This window comes from Argopecten irradians, chromosome 9 (genome assembly GCF_041381155.1).
Source record: "Argopecten irradians isolate NY chromosome 9, Ai_NY, whole genome shotgun sequence".
NCBI lineage: Eukaryota > Metazoa > Mollusca > Bivalvia > Pectinida > Pectinidae > Argopecten > Argopecten irradians.
Window position 1 is genome coordinate 33,245,132 of NC_091142.1, and position 20,573 is coordinate 33,265,704.

A 20,573-nucleotide genomic window follows, 5' to 3' on the forward strand; every position below is an offset into this window, starting at 1 on the left:
TTGTCAGTGAGTCAGGCAGGTCCCCCTTCTATGATGATATTACATTTGGGCTCCAATGATTTAGTTGACCGCCCATGTGCCGAGTTACAAGAGGCAATTGCAAATGATATCCAATTGCTCCACCAGCTATGCCCGAAGACTGTCCTGGTTTGGTCAGATGTTTTGTGTAGGTTGTTTTGGTTTGGGGCTGGGAATTTGAGAGCAGTTGAGAGAAAGCGGGCACGGATAAATAGGAAAGGTAGAAAAGTAGTGAGAGCCTTTGGGGGAAAAATCATACACCATACAGAAATATCTTTTGATTGTCCAGGCCTGTTTCGTAAGGATGGTACTCATTTGTCTGATATTGGTAATGATATATTTATAACTGATTTTCAATCAGCACTTGAGACATTCGTGAAAACAAATGCTATAGCTTTTTTAGCTGCTAAAATTAAAGGGCGTAGGGCATTGGTTGTTTGCCAGATTGGGGCAGTAAGCTTTGCTTTCTGTTTGGCGGAATTCTGGCAAGTTGGCGGCAGCATGTGTCAATAAGCAAATTCCCCTTTCATTTTTAAGTGGTACGGGTATCCAGGGTAGGTCTGCTTGGTTTCCCAAGGGACATAACTCAGGAGGAAAAGTGATAAGGGGAGGTAACTCTGCAAGAGATGGATGATAGATCCAAGTTTGGGTGTTGGCTATGGGAGCCATCACAGTGTTTCATAGGCAACTGCTTGGAGCACACCAGCATGGTGTGCTTACACAAGAGTTGTGTTCGCCTGGTTTCCCAGGGAACAGCCCTATAGTGTTGCTGTTTGTTGCTCATTATGCTGGTGGGCATTCAGCTTGGTGCTGTTTGTCGGGTAACCATGCAGGTGAGCATTCAGCAGTTTGCTGTTTGCTGGACACTATGCTAGTGGGCATTCGGCTGGAGATATCAGTCTCTTGTAGAGTTTCAGGTATATATAAATATATATGCTTGTTGGCACATGCTGCTGCTGTCTGGTTCAAAAAATCTGTGGCCGTATCCCAGCAATGAGTTTGTGTTGTTTGTATGGAATAAGGGTCTTGAAATAATACTGATTACCGACGTGTACGGTAATCAAAGTTATTGAAGCCATTATGGAAGTTTAGTATGTGTCATACGTAAGGTCACAGGAGTTACCCCCCTTTGACAGTAGTTAATAATTTAGAGTTATCTCGCTTTGCATAGGAAAGCATTGTATAGAACGTTATCCCAGCATGCTAAGTTAACATCCGGTCATCGACAGATTAGCAAATAAGAGGCACATGCTTGCAGAGAATTTTAATTCCCACCCTCCCAACCCCTATTTCTAGTTGACATTCATTGTTTTATTACAGTATTGGTAAAATAACTTGTATGCTGTGCTTAAGCAATATTCTGCTGTTAGTTCTTTTTGTTTCAGTTTTCTCCAAGACATTATCTGGATATTTGGAAACATATACCTGACAAGGACGTTGTACAGTGTGATTCATAGCGTGCCTTATTTCAGAAATCATTCTGGAGTTGTGTTCGGTTTTGTTGGCTAGTGGACTGTAAGTATTATTGTCTCGTATTAATGGACGATTCATGTGTGAGCTTTTCCTGGTGAGGACATGTTATGCCAGTGTGCTCAACAACAAAAAATTGGTGAAGAGTTAAAATTAAACTGCGCTTACTTTAAAGATTAAAAAGTGTGCAATTCATCAATTAACAACATTGATAGCAAAGTTCATTTGGATTAACAGGACTTTAACAGAAGTGAGTGATACTACATCATCTACATGGGAAAGAATATCAAGTGACTATGATAATTCCATGTTTTGTTTGTTTTCTTTGTCACAGGTTTGCTGTTTTGAATAAATTAGCGGAATTCTGGCAAGTTGGCGGCAGCATGTGTCAATAAGCAAATTCCCCTTTCATTTTTAAGTGGTACGGGTATCCAGGGTAGGTCTGCTTGGTTTCCCAAGGGACATAACTCAGGAGGAAAAGTGATAAGGGGAGGTAACTCTGCAAGAGATGGATGATAGATCCAAGTTTGGGTGTTGGCTATGGGAGCCATCACAGTGTTTCATAGGCAACTGCTTGGAGCACACCAGCATGGTGTGCTTACACAAGAGTTGTGTTCGCCTGGTTTCCCAGGGAACAGCCCTATAGTGTTGCTGTTTGTTGCTCATTATGCTGGTGGGCATTCAGCTTGGTGCTGTTTGTCGGGTAACCATGCAGGTGAGCATTCAGCAGTTTGCTGTTTGCTGGACACTATGCTAGTGGGCATTCGGCTGGAGATATCAGTCTCTTGTAGAGTTTCAGGTATATATAAATATATATGCTTGTTGGCACATGCTGCTGCTGTCTGGTTCAAAAATCTGTGGCCGTATCCCAGCAATGAGTTTGTGTTGTTTGTATGGAATAAGGGTCTTGAAATAATAAGATTTTATTTGCAATGATACTGTCATAAACACACTGCATGAAAGCAAAAATGAAAACAGAAATAATAAATAAAAATTTATTATTACTTTGAGTAATTACTACTGTTGGCACACGCATACATAGCACAAATTACCGCTATGACTAACAAATAGTGTATTATACAGTAAATGATAGTTTTTGCTAAACTGGGTAAGCGTTCGTTGAAAAAACAATCATATTGAAAATTTATCGATATGCGAATTCCAGAGTTATTTTTACTATTTAATATCTGTACATTATGCGTAACCTCTAATGATAGATATACTATGATTTTCCACTATTATCATTAGCTAAGACATAGCTACGTGATAGAGATCGATATATAGAATATTGATTCAGTGTTTTGATTTCAGGAACATCCAGTCTACATATTTCTTTGCGAACTTCATTACTCATACAATAATTTCTTCGGATAGTACCCTGTAATTAACATCAACAAATTAAGGACCTCTAATTCGGTTGGATCGTTCATATGTTGTTATTCTACCCTGGTATGATCAATGACCTGCGGCTACGAACTGGCTAAATGTACTAAAGCCGTAACACCATATTGTTATGTATGACACTAAATACATGTAGTTATGAGATAAGGGAGATAACACCTATAACTTTATTATCAATACATCCTATAAAGGTCATATCATTAATCTAGGTTATAGAACTTTCTAGAAAGTATCATGTATGAACAAATATGTTTGTAAACATGTTGATTATAAGTAGAGATCTAGAATGATCTATTTCCAGAAAGTTCTGTGTGTTTATTTGTTTACTGTTTTTGTTAGATATTTATAGAAGTAGAAGGTTCTCCAATATTCTTGAATAAGGGTTTAGCTATATATACTCCAGCTGTCCAAGGCTAATCAGAACTGTAATGAGACCTGTAATGAGACCTATCAAGAATTGTACAGTGCCATATTAGATTCTATTGGGAGAGCTATTGTGACTTTATCTGTGGATTATTACAACACTTTGTGTGGATTTATTCATATTGCCTGGAACTTTACAAATTATCTGTGGACATTCATTTTCCTCGTGGATTTGTGATTATTGTTAATTTGAAACCTGGAAGGATCAAGGATCATACCAGGACATTCGCATATAGATAAGTAACACTTTAAATCATCGTATTACTCTTGTACCACCACCAATTACTTTAGATATTGTAAACCATCTCTGTATAATATTGTATATATAATTAAATTGTGTTTTGAATTTAGCTGCTGGTTTATAATTTCTGTTGTTCGTTCATGTAACACATATGGACAGCAAAAATCAACAATTAATAATTATCTCCCAAGTAATACATACACGTGTTGTCTGAACATAATAATAATGAAGGCTTTAACACCCAATGTACAGGTTCATTCATATTGTCTATGGTAAAAAGTCATCACTCACCAAAGCGCGTCTCTCATTAAACCCTTTCTTTACTTTGTCCGCAAGTAGTTTCAAGCTTGCCTTTTCCAATGCTTCGCAAAGTACAGCTGCTCTTTCCTCGTCTGAACAAGCTTCCCCGGAAATCCATTTGTGAATCAGTCTAACTTTTAATTCGACTGTACGGTCTGCGAATCGGAGTTGATAGTCTTCATAATCCGCCATCGGTATTCCAAGGTTAATGAAAAATTCAAACATCCCACCCACAGGGATCTGCTTTGCGAGGATCAACATACTTCTGTCGTCCCAAAAACCTGACAATAATCAAATAATCAGAACAGTTTTTGACAGTTTTATGTATTAATGTATTGCTTCTATTTCCATTTTGTAACTACAGTTAACATAATATATAAAACAGCTACTCGAACGTTCGGTTATAAGAAAAGGTTTGCCAGTTTGAACATTATATCGAATGGTTCACGGGTCTTAACGGTTTCCTGAGTTTTGATACAGGATGTCATATCAATCATATTAGCCTAATACACACACTGGCCTCTTAATGTTAGTCGAAACAAATGTGTTATAACAAATATAACAAAATGACCCTGATATCAAATATACATGTTTTTGGTACAATGGAAACAAGTTCGAAATATTTATAAAGAGTAAATTATTTAAAGGGACAATACGGTCTGAGAACACATTAAAACTTGCACATATTTCGGAAACAAACAAGTTCTAATGGAAATTAGATTAGTTGATTTAACTGTGATATGTCAGAAAAGCCCATTGTAGTCAAATGTATGTGAAATGTTCAATCTCCATTACACATAGCCTTGTATGCCGAACCCTTACCCTTGCCTATGTAGTAAAGATTTTTTTTGTCTAGAACTACTCAAAACGCTGTTACAGTTTTGTTAACATTATTAAATGCATGTTCTTGTCTAAAAATATTTTCATCAACTCCTCAGTGTTTATGTATTGCATTTGTTTAACGTTTATTTGTTTGACTCGGGTAAGGGTACTGCGTACATGTTGTACCTGCTTAATCGTATTGATCAACGATTTAAAATTTCAATAGTATTAATCAAAATAATTAATAATGTTGTGAAATTTGTCACTATTTCATGTATTATGTTTCATAAGGAATGTGGAACAATACATTTATGTCATATTTTGCTTCGTGGTTATGTAACGAATTAGCCTCACTGAATTGTCCCTTTAATCATAGTAAAGGAATATTATTAATTTTGAATTATTTTGCAAACTTGTTTTTCATAACACGTTGATATCAAAAAGGACATTAATGCTTCTTATTATATTTTTCAGGATACTAGATAAACAATGCATTGTGTAGTCAAGGAATTATCTTTCAAAATCAATACGTAAAGCCAACGTGTCTATTTGGGTTTACGCACTATTCTTGAATCAGGGTTAGTCAGATTTTATGTAAATAATAAGAAAACAATAATTATCATATTGTATAATTGGTAACTGTATTGTACCTTCCGATATTCATATTAGCATTCTTATTATATTAATTATATCAAATTGCGTAAAATGTGCGTCAAAACAAAACCAATATGCCCTAACTACACATGGTCCCAAAATATAGCTGCCAAGTTTCAATGAAAGCAATAAACAGCAATAGTGCCTGATGTATTTATAATGTAAAGGTTATATGGTATATCCACTCTTCTTCCTCTCTCTTTATCTATCTATCTCTTTCTTCTCTCTTATCTGTTTCCCTTTAAGAAAATAATTATGATATAATATGAATAATATAAAGCCCTCTTATGATGTATATATTATATGCGTTGTAAATTGTAATGGAGAGGGAGTTTGTAAGTTAGAATTAACTAGTGCCCGATGCTGTTGCTAATATGGCAATAAAATATGTTTAAACAATGTTTAAACTAAATATAATTTATCAGTTACAATTTGCCAATTAACAAAGATATTGTGGCAACCTACCATATCTGTTGGATGTTCGGGTAGTAACACTTGCTGCAACAGACATTGCAGAAGTGTCATTTCTTGGACGTTGTTTATCCCTGCTCATTTGCCTGGGGTCAAAGTAAGCCGTATGAAGTTTTTCATCAGTCAAGTTTGCTTTGAAGAATATCGTCGCCATGTCCATTTTATTGATTCTTCTGACCGGAAATGGGGCGAAGTTGTCATTGCCACCAGGTACCACATTAATAAAGACTCGGCCTTTTAAACTCGCCTGACTCCAGATCAGAGGACCATTTGATCCAAGAGTGATCCTGATTCGTCTTATATTGAGAATATTGATACTCGGCGATTGGCATTCTGACAGTTCCCGCAGGCCCATCTTCTTTCTCCTTTTGATGATGTTCTTTATTTCAGATTGTTGCACAACTTCTGCGTGGAGTTTCCAGGTGTCTTCTGTAAATCGATCGCCGATAAATAGAAGAATATTATGAGTGGTTGCTCCATGAAGCTTTCGAATTTCGTTCCCAAATGCCTCCAAAGTATCCTTGTACATGGTTTTCAGTTTTCTTCTGATGTATACAGCGTTGCTATATAATTATATAATAATAAAGATATTTTTGTATATACAATAATGAAAAAGAATTAGCGAAAGCGTTTATATAGAGTTTCAAAATAGAGTATCATATCTTCAAGCAAATGCAATTAATGTCTATTTAATTTCGAAGAAAATTTCTATATATTCATGAAATCATTTCGAAAACCACATTCATAAAGTCTAGGTACATAAAAAGATCAGAAATAAGATATACTGAATATGTTAAAATGATTATTTATAATTATTAATAATAATTATTATACAAAACAAATACACTACAAGAATATACATGTAAATTGCATTATTTTGCCGCTTCAGACACAGCATCATTTCTTCTCTATTTGTTGATAAATCAAGATGTTAGCCATCATTGAGGAGGGACTCTGCAATCGGGGAAATCAGATATTTTCTATTGAAAAATTGGTCAAGATTTGGCCCAACGGTAGAGATTAAGAAAACAAGAGTAGTTAAATATTTTTACGAGTCTGTCTAATGGGCTCCTTCTTTCGCTCAACTGAAATCTAATAACAAAAACATTCACATTTGGTTTTTTTCTTCTTTTTAATGGTTTGGCGATGGATATACATATGTGTTTTTTATCATCATTTCCATGGAAGTGGAACGTAATAAATTAACTTATATTTGAGTATAGGAAACCTTTGTCAGTTGTGACGGCGAGCCAATAGTTTTCTACCTTGTTCCATCAGCTAGCCCCCGGACTATAATGATTTAATCTACGCCTGGAAATATACAGGTACACAAAAACAACAAAGAACACATTGTTAAAACTCGACAATATGTAAGAAGCTAAATGTAGGACTAAGATGCTACAAACCCGCTGAAGGATGACGTTTCAAAGCTGCAAATGTTTCCGGGCAGAATGTCTACCTTCACATTTTCGTTAATCGTGATGTCATCTTCTCCAAAATGGACACAAAAAAACTCGCATTCTGTCAGATCTATGCCTCCTGTCTTTGATAGAGGAAGTTTCATTTGTACCGGTTTCAGAAAGGCCTCGTCATGTTGGATACAAAGTGTATCGGAGTAACCAACGACTTCTGTCAATGGCGTACTCTCAACCACTGGTTCAAGCTGTTAAAATAAATGTACGATGAAAGCTTACTACTTCGTATCATACTTGAAGTCACATATTCCTACATTTAAATTGTGTATTTGTATTTGCATACTACTTGTAAGAATTGTGGCGTCATGATATTGAAAGCAAAACGTCTTATTTTTCAAAGCTAAATAAACAATGCGATTTCCGCAAACAAAATATTTATGTAATAATCCTTCACACACAGGTTAGGTAGATAACTCTGTAATATGAGACGCGCTACATGTAGAATATGTCTGTATCCCATTGCGTTCATACCACCTTTAACGCAATCAAAACACTGTTCAATATATATATTTACATAAATAAATCTACTTTTACTTAAAAATTGGAAACGGTGATGGTTGCTAAGTTGGGTAGTCAGGATGACAAAAGATATAGTTCCGATTGTTGAATGTTATAGCTGCAGTTTGGTTTGAAATATAACAATGACACTTTTCAATTATTTTCAAAATATTTTTTTTTCAATTTGATAATATATCAATAATGTCCATTTCGAATAAAAAATGATATAACCAAGGCGGAACGACTACCGGTATGTATCGTTGTCAGGGTAGTGATGCGGTACGAAGTGGAGCGAGCCGCAATATTTGATTTTCAACCGAGGAAAGTGACTGTGATATAGCCTATTGATGGTATGACCGTTGAGCTGCTGAATGTTTGTCATGTATGTATCGGTCTTAGAACGCTATTTAGACTAAATTCTTCATAGCCATGATTTTTTTTATTGTACGGGGGATAGACAAGTGTTTGCGTGTGTGTAGGCCTATTTTGAATGCCAAGACGCCCCCATTTAAGCTGATGATACTGTTTCGGATAGGCTACCTGTAATGGGTTTTTTCTGGAAACCTGTATATGATCTGTTAACCTATCGTTCGCTTAGACGCTCCCAGAATTGTTCACCGACAATCAGATGTTCTGTATATTTAGTTGAGATAAGTTACCGTACACACATGTACAACTGACGTAACTATGGGATTCCCCGAACATTACTGAGGAAAGCCCCCGGTTGAAGACCTGACCAGCGATTCATTTTGTAGTTTATTACCGTTACAATGCTTGAACACATATATTGTTTTGATGTCAAATACATATTGAATCTTATAAAAACTCTATTGTTATTTCAAAATCCGTCAACTTATGACGCAAAATCTTATCGAAGCGTGAACTAGAAGTAGTCCGAACCTGCACTGAGTTTGTATTCATACGTCATTGCGTTTACGCTAATTTGAACGCAACTCCCCTCCCGTTGACTATATCGGGACATATGTAAATATATATAAATGTATGGAATAGCGTGTATATATTTTATGTTTTAAAACCATGGTTGCTGGTTTTCCTGAAGATTGTTTTTACCTTGATTTGTATGTCTCCCTTCGACTCCACGATTCCGACAGGAAAGTCCACCACCACATCAGCATTTCCAGGATAAACATATGAACATGCTTCGTTTGGATTCAAAGTTTTCGTCCTATATTATAAAAGAAAATGAAAGTACAATGTATAGTGATATTATAAAATAAGGCTGCGTGAGAGAGCAACAGGAGGCATTGTTCATTGTTCAATCCTATTTTAGATTAGTATTCAAATAAAAAAAATGAAATGAAATGAGAGATAAACATATTTACATTATTAATGTTACATCTAATAAATCGTATTTACATACAATCAATCGTTGTGGCCACCGTGGCGTACTAAGTTCGAGTGAGATGGGGAAAAAACAGATATTAATGAGTAGTACCTATCGTACGGTATAGACGGTTATATTCGCGAGGATGATCCTATCATGACTTCGCAGAACATTGTTACGATAGCAAAACAAATTAACTCATATATACCATGTAAATCAGAACGCGAAAACTTAAAACCACATAAAAGGAAAAGTTCACGTCTTTACTTTAAGTTGCGTAAATATCCGGCTATACGTTATACCCTATAAAGGTGCTAAGGTATCGACACCATGGAGATCATCTTGCAATATTATTAGGATTTTCTTCAAAAATATGTCAAAACATCTTCGTCTAACCTTTTTGTGTCGATCAGAATATCGGATCCTCGGTATGTTCACAGTTGAATTATATTATCATCAGAAATATCGCCAATTTCCTATTTTATTAGTGAACGATACAATTTCACGAAGCTATATATCCTCTTCACAAAGAACAGTACTTGAACAAAGGAAATAGAAAGTTGTGATATACTGAGTGGAGCTTCATCGTTAAATACCTAATCACCTATCGTCTGTCTGGATTGTATTTCATTGCATTCAAGTGCATTATATATGTTCATATCTGACATAAAAATGTCATTTCTGAATATCATAATGACGACCTTTAGTAGATAAACAACATATGCCGTGTTGTGTTTAGGAGCACGATATAAAATTGTATTTATTCATTTCCTTATGAAAGTCACTTATTCACTTTCACGTACTTACGTGACAGGCTCACGGGCATCTTCCAAATCAGCCTTATCCCTTTGGAATAAAGATTGTACAATGAAAATTATAATATATATATATATAGGATCTTGTAAGCTTTTATGGAACGGTTTGAGAAGTTTTTACATGTGTTACATCCGTATTTCATTAGATATCAGGCGTATTCTGTTATATAATCTTACTATTTTTATTGGCCTGTGAACATCTTAAGTCCTTTATGTTTCTATATTTCTATACCTGCTTATACGGAACCGTATTGTATATATTATAAAACAAAATGAAAGTTTGCCTTCAAAATTCAAGCATGTATATGGCTATATCACGATAGTGTTAGCTTTATATGTACATATTTATGGGTTCCTTGGTAACTACATGTTGATTTTAAGTACAAAAAAGTATTGTATTGACGATTTCATCGATCATATGAAACACACGTATATGTTTCTAACCTATCAACCTATCATTTTAATACCATATGCAGCGTTTGAATCACTTTATATGATTATACTGAACGTAAAGCAACACTTACGTGTTCAGGCGATAAACCAACGACTGGAATTCCCTAAAATAGAATAAAGTATGAGAAATAAGTTATTACTATCCGTGTACAAATAGAAAAAAATGAAATCATTTATTTTTAAATATACAGTACTACAGTGTAAAGAGAGTTAGATAAAATTAAGGAACATTTAAACAATATGATAATATCCTATGGAACTATTTAACTATTCTATTCTCCGTGACTAATTGGCATTCAGCCTCAGAATGTAGCTAGAACATATGTCCAATTATAGACTTCTATAGAAGATTGAATAAAATTGATCTAGAGCCTTTTTTGGTAGCCATTTTACAAAACCTGTCTAAAAACAACATCTCGGTTAAAGAAAATATGCTTGCATTGGTAACTAATATTGCTGCCAGGTTTCAATGAAATATCCACAGTATTAAAGGAATTTTCCGGACAGAATTCTACAGGGAGATAATCGGACGGACTGATGTACAGACACTTTCAAGTACCTCCCCCAACCACCTTACTCGCCCTAACGTCTTTGCGAGGACGGGGTATAATGAAATTGTAGATTCTTTGCTTGTTTTTTGTTACATATAGCAAAAACTAATATTTTAGTACTTACATGGTATCAAAATATGTAGCTCCTTCCTTCAACCTGTGAATTTAAAAGATAAAATCTTTAGCATCCCGTCTGATATCGCATGTCGTATTTTTGCGATGACGTTATAACGCATTTTCATGCCTAACTATTGTTGCGGCTATTCGGTATTAAGGCTTTTAGAGCCAAGACATTGTGACGATTAATGTTCACGATTTCTGTATACTCAAATAAAACAAAATGTAATCGCAGTTTGAAATAAGCTGGTTTGTAGTAACCTGGACACTTAGGCCATATATGTATCTATATACAACGGAACCAGGTTGTGTTTTATTAGTTCAACGTCCTATTAACAGCCAAGGTCATGTAAGGACTTGCTAGGTTTATTGGTGGATGTAAGTCGGAATACCCGGAGAAAAGCACCGACCAGCTGTCAGTACCTGGCAACTGTCGCACATGAGAACTCGCGACCCAGAGGTGGGGGGCTTGTGTTAATATCTCGAGACATCTTAACCACTCGCCCACCGCGGTTCCACACAACGGAACCAGCAAACACCTGTTGGTCTCAAGTGGGAGTCTATAGCACATTTGTACATGTAGAGGCCCTTGTTCCCTGGTCCCGTTTGTGGTCTTTATAGACAGGTATGGCTGTAATTGATGGGGTAAATGGGTGTGTGTTCCAATCAAGAAAAACTTTTATTTCGTTTTCTATTGTTTATTATAACATGCTTTTCTTTCAATATTTTGATCTTTAAATTTAAAAACATTTCAATGACACCTACCTTACTATCAATAGGTTGATTTTCGTTTTCCTGAAGAAAAAACATTCAAAATAATCCACATAAAGAACAAATCCATTTTCATCAATATACATGTATATCTTAAAAACCGAAGAATTATCGATGCATTGATACCAAACACTGTCGAACTTACTATTAAAATAACCAGAATAACTAGCATTTGATACATACGTGTGTTGGTGTAATACTTTGGTAAAGTTTAAACACAGATAAATAATCTTAAACTAGTTAATGCTTACAATAATGAAGTATCTTTAATTTAATGATATATAATTTGAAATGAGGATATTATTAGCAGAAACTGCCCGATTTAAGTTAATAAAAGAACTAATGTACCATAATTTTACCATTTGTTAAAAATTTGTTCCTGCATATATATAAGTGTTTTTCTCAATTACGAAAACGGAAAAGTTAATTTAACATGCATTTGCTGTGGACTTATCAAAGGAAATTAAATAGGAAATTATTACATTACTACAACATTTTCTTAGCTGTATCTTGAAGCGTGTATACAGTATCATCTCCTTTGATATTGAAAAAAAGTGAACATTTAATGACGTTATGTCACGTTTACACTATCTTGTTGGTACTGTGGATTTCACAGGGATTCCTTTTTATTTGTATATGTTAACATCATGTGTATCATCTCCAAATGATATGACTATTCACGTTATAAATAATCGATTGCCAACAAGGTACATATTGTTATGTAAGACACTAAATACATGTAGTTATTAGATAAGGGAGATCTCTCATTTAGCTTTAGTATTGATACATCCTATAAAGTTCATATCAGTAATTTAGGCTATAGAACTTTCTAGAATAATATCATGTATAAACATACTTGTTTGTAAACATGTTGATTATAAGTAGGGATCTAGATTGATCTATTCCCGGAAAGATCTGTGTGTTTATTTGTTTACTGTTTTTAGTTAGATATTTCTAGAAGTAGAAAGTTCTCAAATATTCTTGAATTAGGGTTTAGCTATATATACTCCAGCTACCCAAGGCTAATCAGAACTGTAATGAGACCTGTAATTCGACATATCAAGAATTGCACAGCGCCATATAAGATTATATTGGGAGAACTATTGTGACTTTATCTGTGGATTATTACAACACTTTGTGTGGATTTATTCATATTGCCTGGAACTTTACAAATCATCTGTGGACATTCATTTTCCTTGTGGATTTGTGATTATTGTTAATTTGAAACCTGGAAGGATCAAGGGTTATACCAGGACATTCGCATACAGATAAGTAACACTTTAAATCATCGTATTACTCTTGTACCACCACCAATTACTTTAGATATTGTAAACCACCTCTGTATAATATTGTATATATAATTAAATTGTGTTTTGAATTTAGCTGCTGGTTTCTCATTTCTGTTATTCTAGGTCATAACAATATCATTATCGTTAGCGCAGAAAAAGACGATACCTCAAACATTAAGCTTTCCTTAAACCTTCATGCTATGAGACTAGCCAACCTCATCCTATGGTATACTTACATGTTAGCGTGTAGACTGACTAGGAGCTTGGACCACCTGTAAATATACAAATGCATTACACAACCTAAAGAGACCTTCTGGTAAACGAGTGATATTAAGCAGAATGCCCTACAGATTTATGACTATAAAAATGTCTTTTGGATTATCTTGCAATGTATTATATCAAGTATTATCAAGTTTAACTCATTTACACAGATATTTGAATAAATTAATTCAGGTAGAGCTACATTGACGATGGAATAAGTCTCTAAATATAGAAACATGAGGTTCAATATCACAATTAATCAATACATTCTGTGGGTTAAGTAAACAAATATCGAAAGCAGTTAAAGAAACTTCTATTTAGGAAGAATTCGGTATTTTTCATTATTACGTTACGCTGTCTACATACCCATATTCTTCACACCTGTGAATAAATACAGCAAGACATATAAAAGTATTATGCATTTCATTCTATTATCATTATTGATTATGGCACTGTGGTATTATTATTACATTGATAGCATTAATATCCATGTATAACACATATCGGAAATTTCGCGGTTAGCTATATAAATTTTATAAGTGGGGTTTAATATGTGATATATGTACTGTATGTAAAACTTATGCCTTTTTGGGGAAAAATTCGCGAGGTATCCATTTCAGCAAATTTGGGTGAATTCGCCAAACTAGCGAAATGAAGACCTCCACGGATCTTAGCAATTATACAGTAGCTAGATGGGTTAATTCAGACAGATCAATAAGATCTGAAACAGAACAAAGTTACATTGATATGTGTCAAAGAAGTAATATGAACGGTTGTGTTCCAGATAACACTGATCCTTAGAAACATATATTTGTAGGATGCAAAAACTTAGAGTAGTAAATATGGGACAAAGAAGAACAAATTAAGGACGGTTACAAATGTTCACAAAAAAATAACTATGAACACATATAGAACATATACTGTAATTTTATTTGTTCTCTTTGTTCTTTCTCGACAAAGAGGCAGTCGCCCAAAAAATTCGACATTAATTTGTCCACACTGGTAGAATTACCTCTTTGCCCCATACTTTCATTGATACTCGTATGCCTATCATGCTGTTGAAAGTGTTGTTTGAACGTTGAACATAGCAGTGAAGTACCACTGTAGTATTCTGTAATATCCTTACACTACAGTTATTTCTTTTTATAGATATGGTAAATTTACTCACTGTCTACGAAACTCTTGGATTTCACGACATCTACAAAACAAACAGTGCATAAAAAAATATAGTATTTTCACAAAATTTATTCTTATTTCAATTTGTCATTCATTTAAAAAAAAAATCCTTTCAAATATGGTAAAATGATTTGACAATTAGCTGCCAAGCAACATTACAATCTCTACCAAACAATCTCGGCTGACAATATAAGGGATATCTAGGTATGAAAATACTTACATTTCTGAAACAGAATCGAGGCCCTCACTGAAAGAAAATGAAATTAATTTGAAACATTTGTCATCATTATGAAACATAAAACAAGGCGTGATAAATATATATATTGACTTGTAATGTCTACTTTATAAACTACCCAAGCCAACGTAAATTATATGTATGTATAAATGACACCAAAAACACGGTCATTACAAATTTTTCATGTTGTCGTGTAATGGTCAACTGATCATCGTCAAAATGACTGCTACATCTTGTGGAATATATCGTGTTCAGAAATTGTTTTCCTGGGATCATTAAACAATCTTCAATCCTAAGTCCAAAACTGTCTTAAGTTTAACCAATCAAAGATGACATTACAAAAGGTATTAATTTTCTGATTGGCTAAGTCTAAACTAAAGTCTCAGATTGTTTCATGATCCTAGAGCTTAGTCTAACCTAAACAACGTTGTAGAAGAGGCCCCACAATATGGTAATACATTATGTTTTCATAATGCTCTGGTCCACATTATGAAAAAGCTCTGCAACGCTATGGTATCTATAATAACCATAGGTTATTTAAAATAGCTTATTGTTTAAATATGATACAATTGTCTCGTGCGGTATCCTAAAGTTTCATTTTGTGCAAGATCTTTCTATTCATTTGATTTAGGTAAGGTAATATATTTACGACAATCGCGATTACACGAGTATACATTCTGTATTTCTGTATGCGTTTATATAACACGTCGTATATGTTAGGCCCTACTCTATCTACCTTTTGAGAATATTTAGGCCTTGGTGACTACGTGGGGATATGAAAGTTATACTCACTTGTCTAGTACAGATAAAAGGTCCTCTTCGGATCTAAATGAAATAAAACAAATTATATAAAGATCATCCCAAAAATAATTAATAAACCATCTTCATGGTAACTTAATTACAGCTTACGAGTAAAAGTAAAATTCAAGAAATGACGGAATCATCAAAGACCTATGGAACCCTTAGCTGCCATATATGCTTGAATTTGATTTAATAGTAACATAATATTTTGGTTTATTTTGATATAATTTCATTTTACTTCAATATATGATTCCACGTTATCAGTATATGACTTGAAATTATCATTGCTGTATTTCACTTTGATCATTTTATAATCTATTTTTTTTTGTCATGGCTTTTATTTGATTTTCCTTTACGCCAATCAATGAATACATTATTTAGATTGAACAAAAATCAATATATGATATTAAAATCTCAATATCATTAGACAACGTAAATGCATTTTATTTTGCATGCAGCGACGTCTCAAGATTCATATCCCAATAGTGATGCTCACAAAGATATGTTATGGGTAAAATCAAGACAAACCATACACTTATATACGCCATTTACGTATGAACATATTTGTTAACATGTGTATCATGTTTGTGACCATCCTAAACATACTATTATATTTGTTACTTTTTTGTCTTAATAAAGAGCAAATTCGGCTCGACCATTTGGCAAATTGTTTGTCCAATCTGATAATTAAGACATTATATAATTATATAAGAAACACTTACATGGTATTGTTTTGCTTGCATCTATCCACGCTAAAATTGACAAAATCAAAAGAAAACATAAACCGATAGAAGTATTAGTCTATATATTAATATTACATATTTAATTGTTGTTTTAAAAAAAATCAACACAAGATATTTGAGTAAATGGCAAAAATCAATTTGATAATAATTTCGATTAATTAATCCAGTCAAAGAACATCTGTTTATATTTCCTACATCCATTACAATGATACCAAACATATTGATTTTCTATATATAGAACTTTAACTACATATCACGCACCTTGTATAATGTTGTCATTATGTATTCAGTAAATGTAGCAGCGGCTGTTAGCTTGTGTATAACACATTATCTAAGAGATAGACAAACTCACCAAGAACATCGATTTGCAAGACTGTTGCTTCTGTAACCAAAATATATATAAATTGAAGTAAATATTAAATAAGAATTTTGATAAATAAAACTGTGTGTTTATGCGTTTTTATAATGGATATAGTATTTCATAAATCGTTTAAATGTGATGAGTTAAATAAACGATAGAATCCTTATCATTTTATACATGAAACATTTTTGTATCACTGAAAAACTAAACAGCTGTGATCGCTGTTATTTATATGGTATCATATATTAAAAGTTTACTGTATATTATAATTGCAGGAGGCGAATACTTCAGTAACGCTATTGTATATAGTGATTGTACTTACATGGATAAAGCCTGCCTGAAAAACAGTAAGTTTTATGTTACATTTCGGTCTTAGTTAAATCATTAGAGGCTGGACACGACATACCGGATGACGGAGTAGGCGGGACATGTTATACCATATACTTAACAACTCATGGAATCAATTTTGTTTGGTTTATCGAATTACGTGATCTATTTAACAGCACTTTTCCTATGAAAAAGTCGAATTCCACCCCTTCGAAAACCTCGCGCGTATTTTCCTAATTTACCCACGAAATATATCCGATAAACAGTAATATAAACAAAAGTGTATACAACATGTACCTACCTGTTTTTATTCCATGTTTGTTGATTGTCTTGATCATCACAGGAATGTAGCGGAACGTTATACATTCAATGTCCCAAAAGAGAGTTATGTGTAAAGTAGGGTACAGTCTAGGCTAGTATTCAGGTTTGGTCTCCGTTCAACAAATATCTAATTGTTTCTCTATTTACTTTATATTTCTCTTACCTAGATTTATTTGCTTCTGGTATCATTTGCAACTCTTAGTATTATAACAAAATACTTAACTATATTTAAGGATTAACTTGAATAGATTTGTTATGTTGTGGAGATATAACACAAACATTAGAGTGTACTCTAAATGAACCATGATGCGGTTTATGATGTTTTTTGTGTTATATCTCTATAACATAAAAAAAAATATTCAAATTAATCCTTACAATTCATTTTACTAAAGATAACCTCTTCAAAATTCAAAATTCATTTTGGGACTCTTTAGTCTATGATATCATTACGCCGTCATCTCAGCCAATCAGAAGCAACGTTACAAACGGTGACGCCATTTTTCCTTTATGGGCTGATAAAGTAATTTTTTAAGCCAATGAAAATGCTCGTCACAAGCAAAACTGAATTATTCAAACATGACGTTAGATACAACACGAAAAGATAAAGATATCTTACTTACCAACATGGATATATCGGCTTCATTGTCAATTGCTCCTTGATACTGTTGAAAGATATAATTATAAACCATTCACTTAAATCATATTAACCACTTTAAACCCTGTAATCAAGATGCGTGAATGTGTTCAAATAATTTCTATATCAATTTCAAATTTTCTATTATTACATAAACTATTATGGTAGAAATAAATATTAGATTGTGTGTTACCTTTTGAGTCGATTGAGTGTCGCTTCGTCGATTCTGAAATAAGAAAACAATTGACTATAAAGTTACAATCACAAGAATGAAATAAAGTGATCATAAACATAAAAAGGAGTATTCTTATAAAGATGTCCACAATGTTTGCTGTTCTAAAGATATATATAAAAACAATCTCAAATTTTGATGCTAAAATTTAAAACCTTCATAAATCATAGCAAATGTATTGATATTGATCAGACAAAATATATAAATATTAATTAGACAAACTGTATTGATATTAATCTGACAAACTGTATTGTATTGATATTAATCTGACAAAATATATAAATATTAATCGGAAAAAAATGTACCGATATTAAATTAGACAAGATGTATCGATATAAGTAGATAAGAACATTGTATACATAATTAGAAGCTGACTTACGAATCAATACCGGAAACGTCCTGGATTCTACAAAATAAACAAGTTTACTTTTCAATTTCTCTTTTTAATGATAGTGCTATATAGTTGGTTTTATCAACTGGGAATTAGATTAAGAGAAATATTAGCGGTCAAGGTCATTTCAGTGAATTTAAATACCTGCAAATAAGATGGAATTAATAAGCAAGGTAACCGCTATAGTTAATTACTGTTAAAACTTAAAGCTTCCCGCGAATACGTATCTTAGAGATTGTCGCGAAATTTCTTTCCGCTCAATTAAACAAAAATACAGTACTTAGATTGAGTGCGTTACAATCTTCTACCTGCTATAGATAAGTTCTACGCTAAAACTTAATTGCACTAACATAAGCACCCTCAGAATAACTATTATTATTTCTGAATAGATATTAAGTTACATGTAGAGCCCTACTACTTATTTTATCACAAGGATCATGCTTATTAAAAGGTGAAAAATCACACAATAAAATAATCAATAACTCACTTGTCAGATATATTCAAAGCGTCTCTGTATCTGCGAAGAGGTAAAAAAACAATAGTATAATTTCAAAGGTATTTTACATTGATATATTGTTAATGTTTATTGAAATGAAATATAAAATAATCCTTTATTGTTGGTAGTTTAAATCATTATTATACATTTTGTATTATAATTGGTTCCAGGTTGCCAGAATTACACGTATACACTATCAATGACAAGAATCAACACTGATGATATTATTATTATTATTGTATCCATGCAATCACATGTAATATTTGAAGTGCTAAACGGTCTGGGAAGAATTATTATTTGTCAGTGGAAGTTTCTCTCTGTATTTCCTGTCTTTCCTTCTCCTTTAGAAACAGTTTATACACCAGGTAAACTTAACAAAAAGTCTGCACAGCAGTTACACAGTTTTTAGTCAAATCAATATAACCAGTGTCCACGATGTTTCCAAAATGGATTTACAGAACTAAGGATCAAGCGAGTCCTATCAATCAAATCTAAGGCAGACCTATTCAGCGCTTCCTTAGAAAGTGTAAAAAGAAGGCTGCATATTTGTATTGGTGATTGCTGATCACTGACAAAATGCAATTAGCAGATACAAACTATGTATCTAACAAATGTACTTGTAAAATTTCAGAGAGATCTCTTAAGTACTTTTTGATTAATCACAATAACAAACTGATATACAGACAGACCCCTTTGGTACTTTCTGGGAAATAGCGATAAAAACTTCAACTACCAAAACCTTAGGTGACTGCTAGACCGAAACGTAATAAATATAATAATTCACTTATTAACACATTAGCATACCTAGTATTTCGTTAATGTGTGGAAACACTAAATGATTTTACTCACGAGCAACATATGTCGTAAAGGAACTCTCTGAAACAATGAAAACACAAAAATTACAAGATATACAAAACTAAGAACAAGAGGAAAGCTAACTAACGAGTCGCTAGTTGGAGCCATTTCGTTTGACATAGAACCGCAAGATTTGACTTCGACGTTACAAATTGCGGTTTTGTCAATCAAGATATATAAGCAATCACATGAAAACAATCAGTTATGTTTCTTGTTTAATAGTAATATACATACCCATTTTTCCGCCATCTGTAAAAGGAAATGTCGTATCTCAATTAAGAACATGTTCTATTCAATCAAGGTGTAAATAATTACAATAACAATCAACATGTTTTCTCGTGCGACACAATTTTCCACATGTCGCGGTCAGAAGTAATTGTACAAATGAATTCGAATACAATTACAAACTGATTATTGATATGTTAGAACTCTCGAAATTATAAAGTCACAAAGTTTCTATACAAAACTAAAGCGGGAAAACAAATTGTTTACCGATTCAACAGTACTGTATTGTTAATAACTTTTTTTTAAATTTATTTATGAAGAAAACTGATATAGACACTGCGCATGTTTTCTTATTCTTTTAACAATATTTTGTATTTTTATATTTTGGTATTGTTATTAAG

The 20,573-nt window shown here is 33.3% G+C and overlaps 1 protein-coding gene across 1 annotated transcript; it reads right to left on the bottom strand.

The window, feature by feature from the left end:
* Positions 1-457: 457 nt before the first annotated feature.
* Positions 458-20,055, bottom strand: LOC138330718 (uncharacterized). The gene is made up of 22 exons (XM_069278249.1): positions 20,036-20,055; positions 19,942-19,968; positions 19,084-19,113; positions 18,585-18,611; positions 18,167-18,199; positions 17,960-18,001; positions 17,014-17,028; positions 16,683-16,712; positions 16,310-16,339; positions 15,579-15,611; positions 14,772-14,798; positions 14,544-14,573; positions 13,742-13,756; positions 13,351-13,386; positions 11,820-11,849; positions 11,062-11,094; positions 10,458-10,490; positions 9,926-9,964; positions 8,845-8,959; positions 7,207-7,463; positions 5,795-6,363; positions 458-4,134 (listed from the first exon to the last, which is right to left on the bottom strand). The coding sequence occupies exons 1-22, from the start codon at positions 20,053-20,055 to the stop codon at positions 3,821-3,823; spliced, it is 1,785 nt and encodes a 594-aa protein (XP_069134350.1). The 3' UTR covers positions 458-3,820.
* Between the last annotated feature and the right edge of the window lie 518 nt (positions 20,056-20,573).

Bases quoted from the DNA above. Each gene is read 5' to 3' on its own strand.
- LOC138330718 (XM_069278249.1), bottom strand. From the start codon at position 20,055: ATGGCTCCAACTAGCGACTC. The intron at 11,850-13,350 runs GTAAGTATACCA...TTTTTTCTTCAG, and splicing joins GTCAGTCTACACGCTAACAT to GAAAACGAAAATCAACCTAT. The intron at 9,965-10,457 runs GTAAGTGTTGCT...TTTATTCCAAAG, and splicing joins TTGGTTTATCGCCTGAACAC to GGATAAGGCTGATTTGGAAG.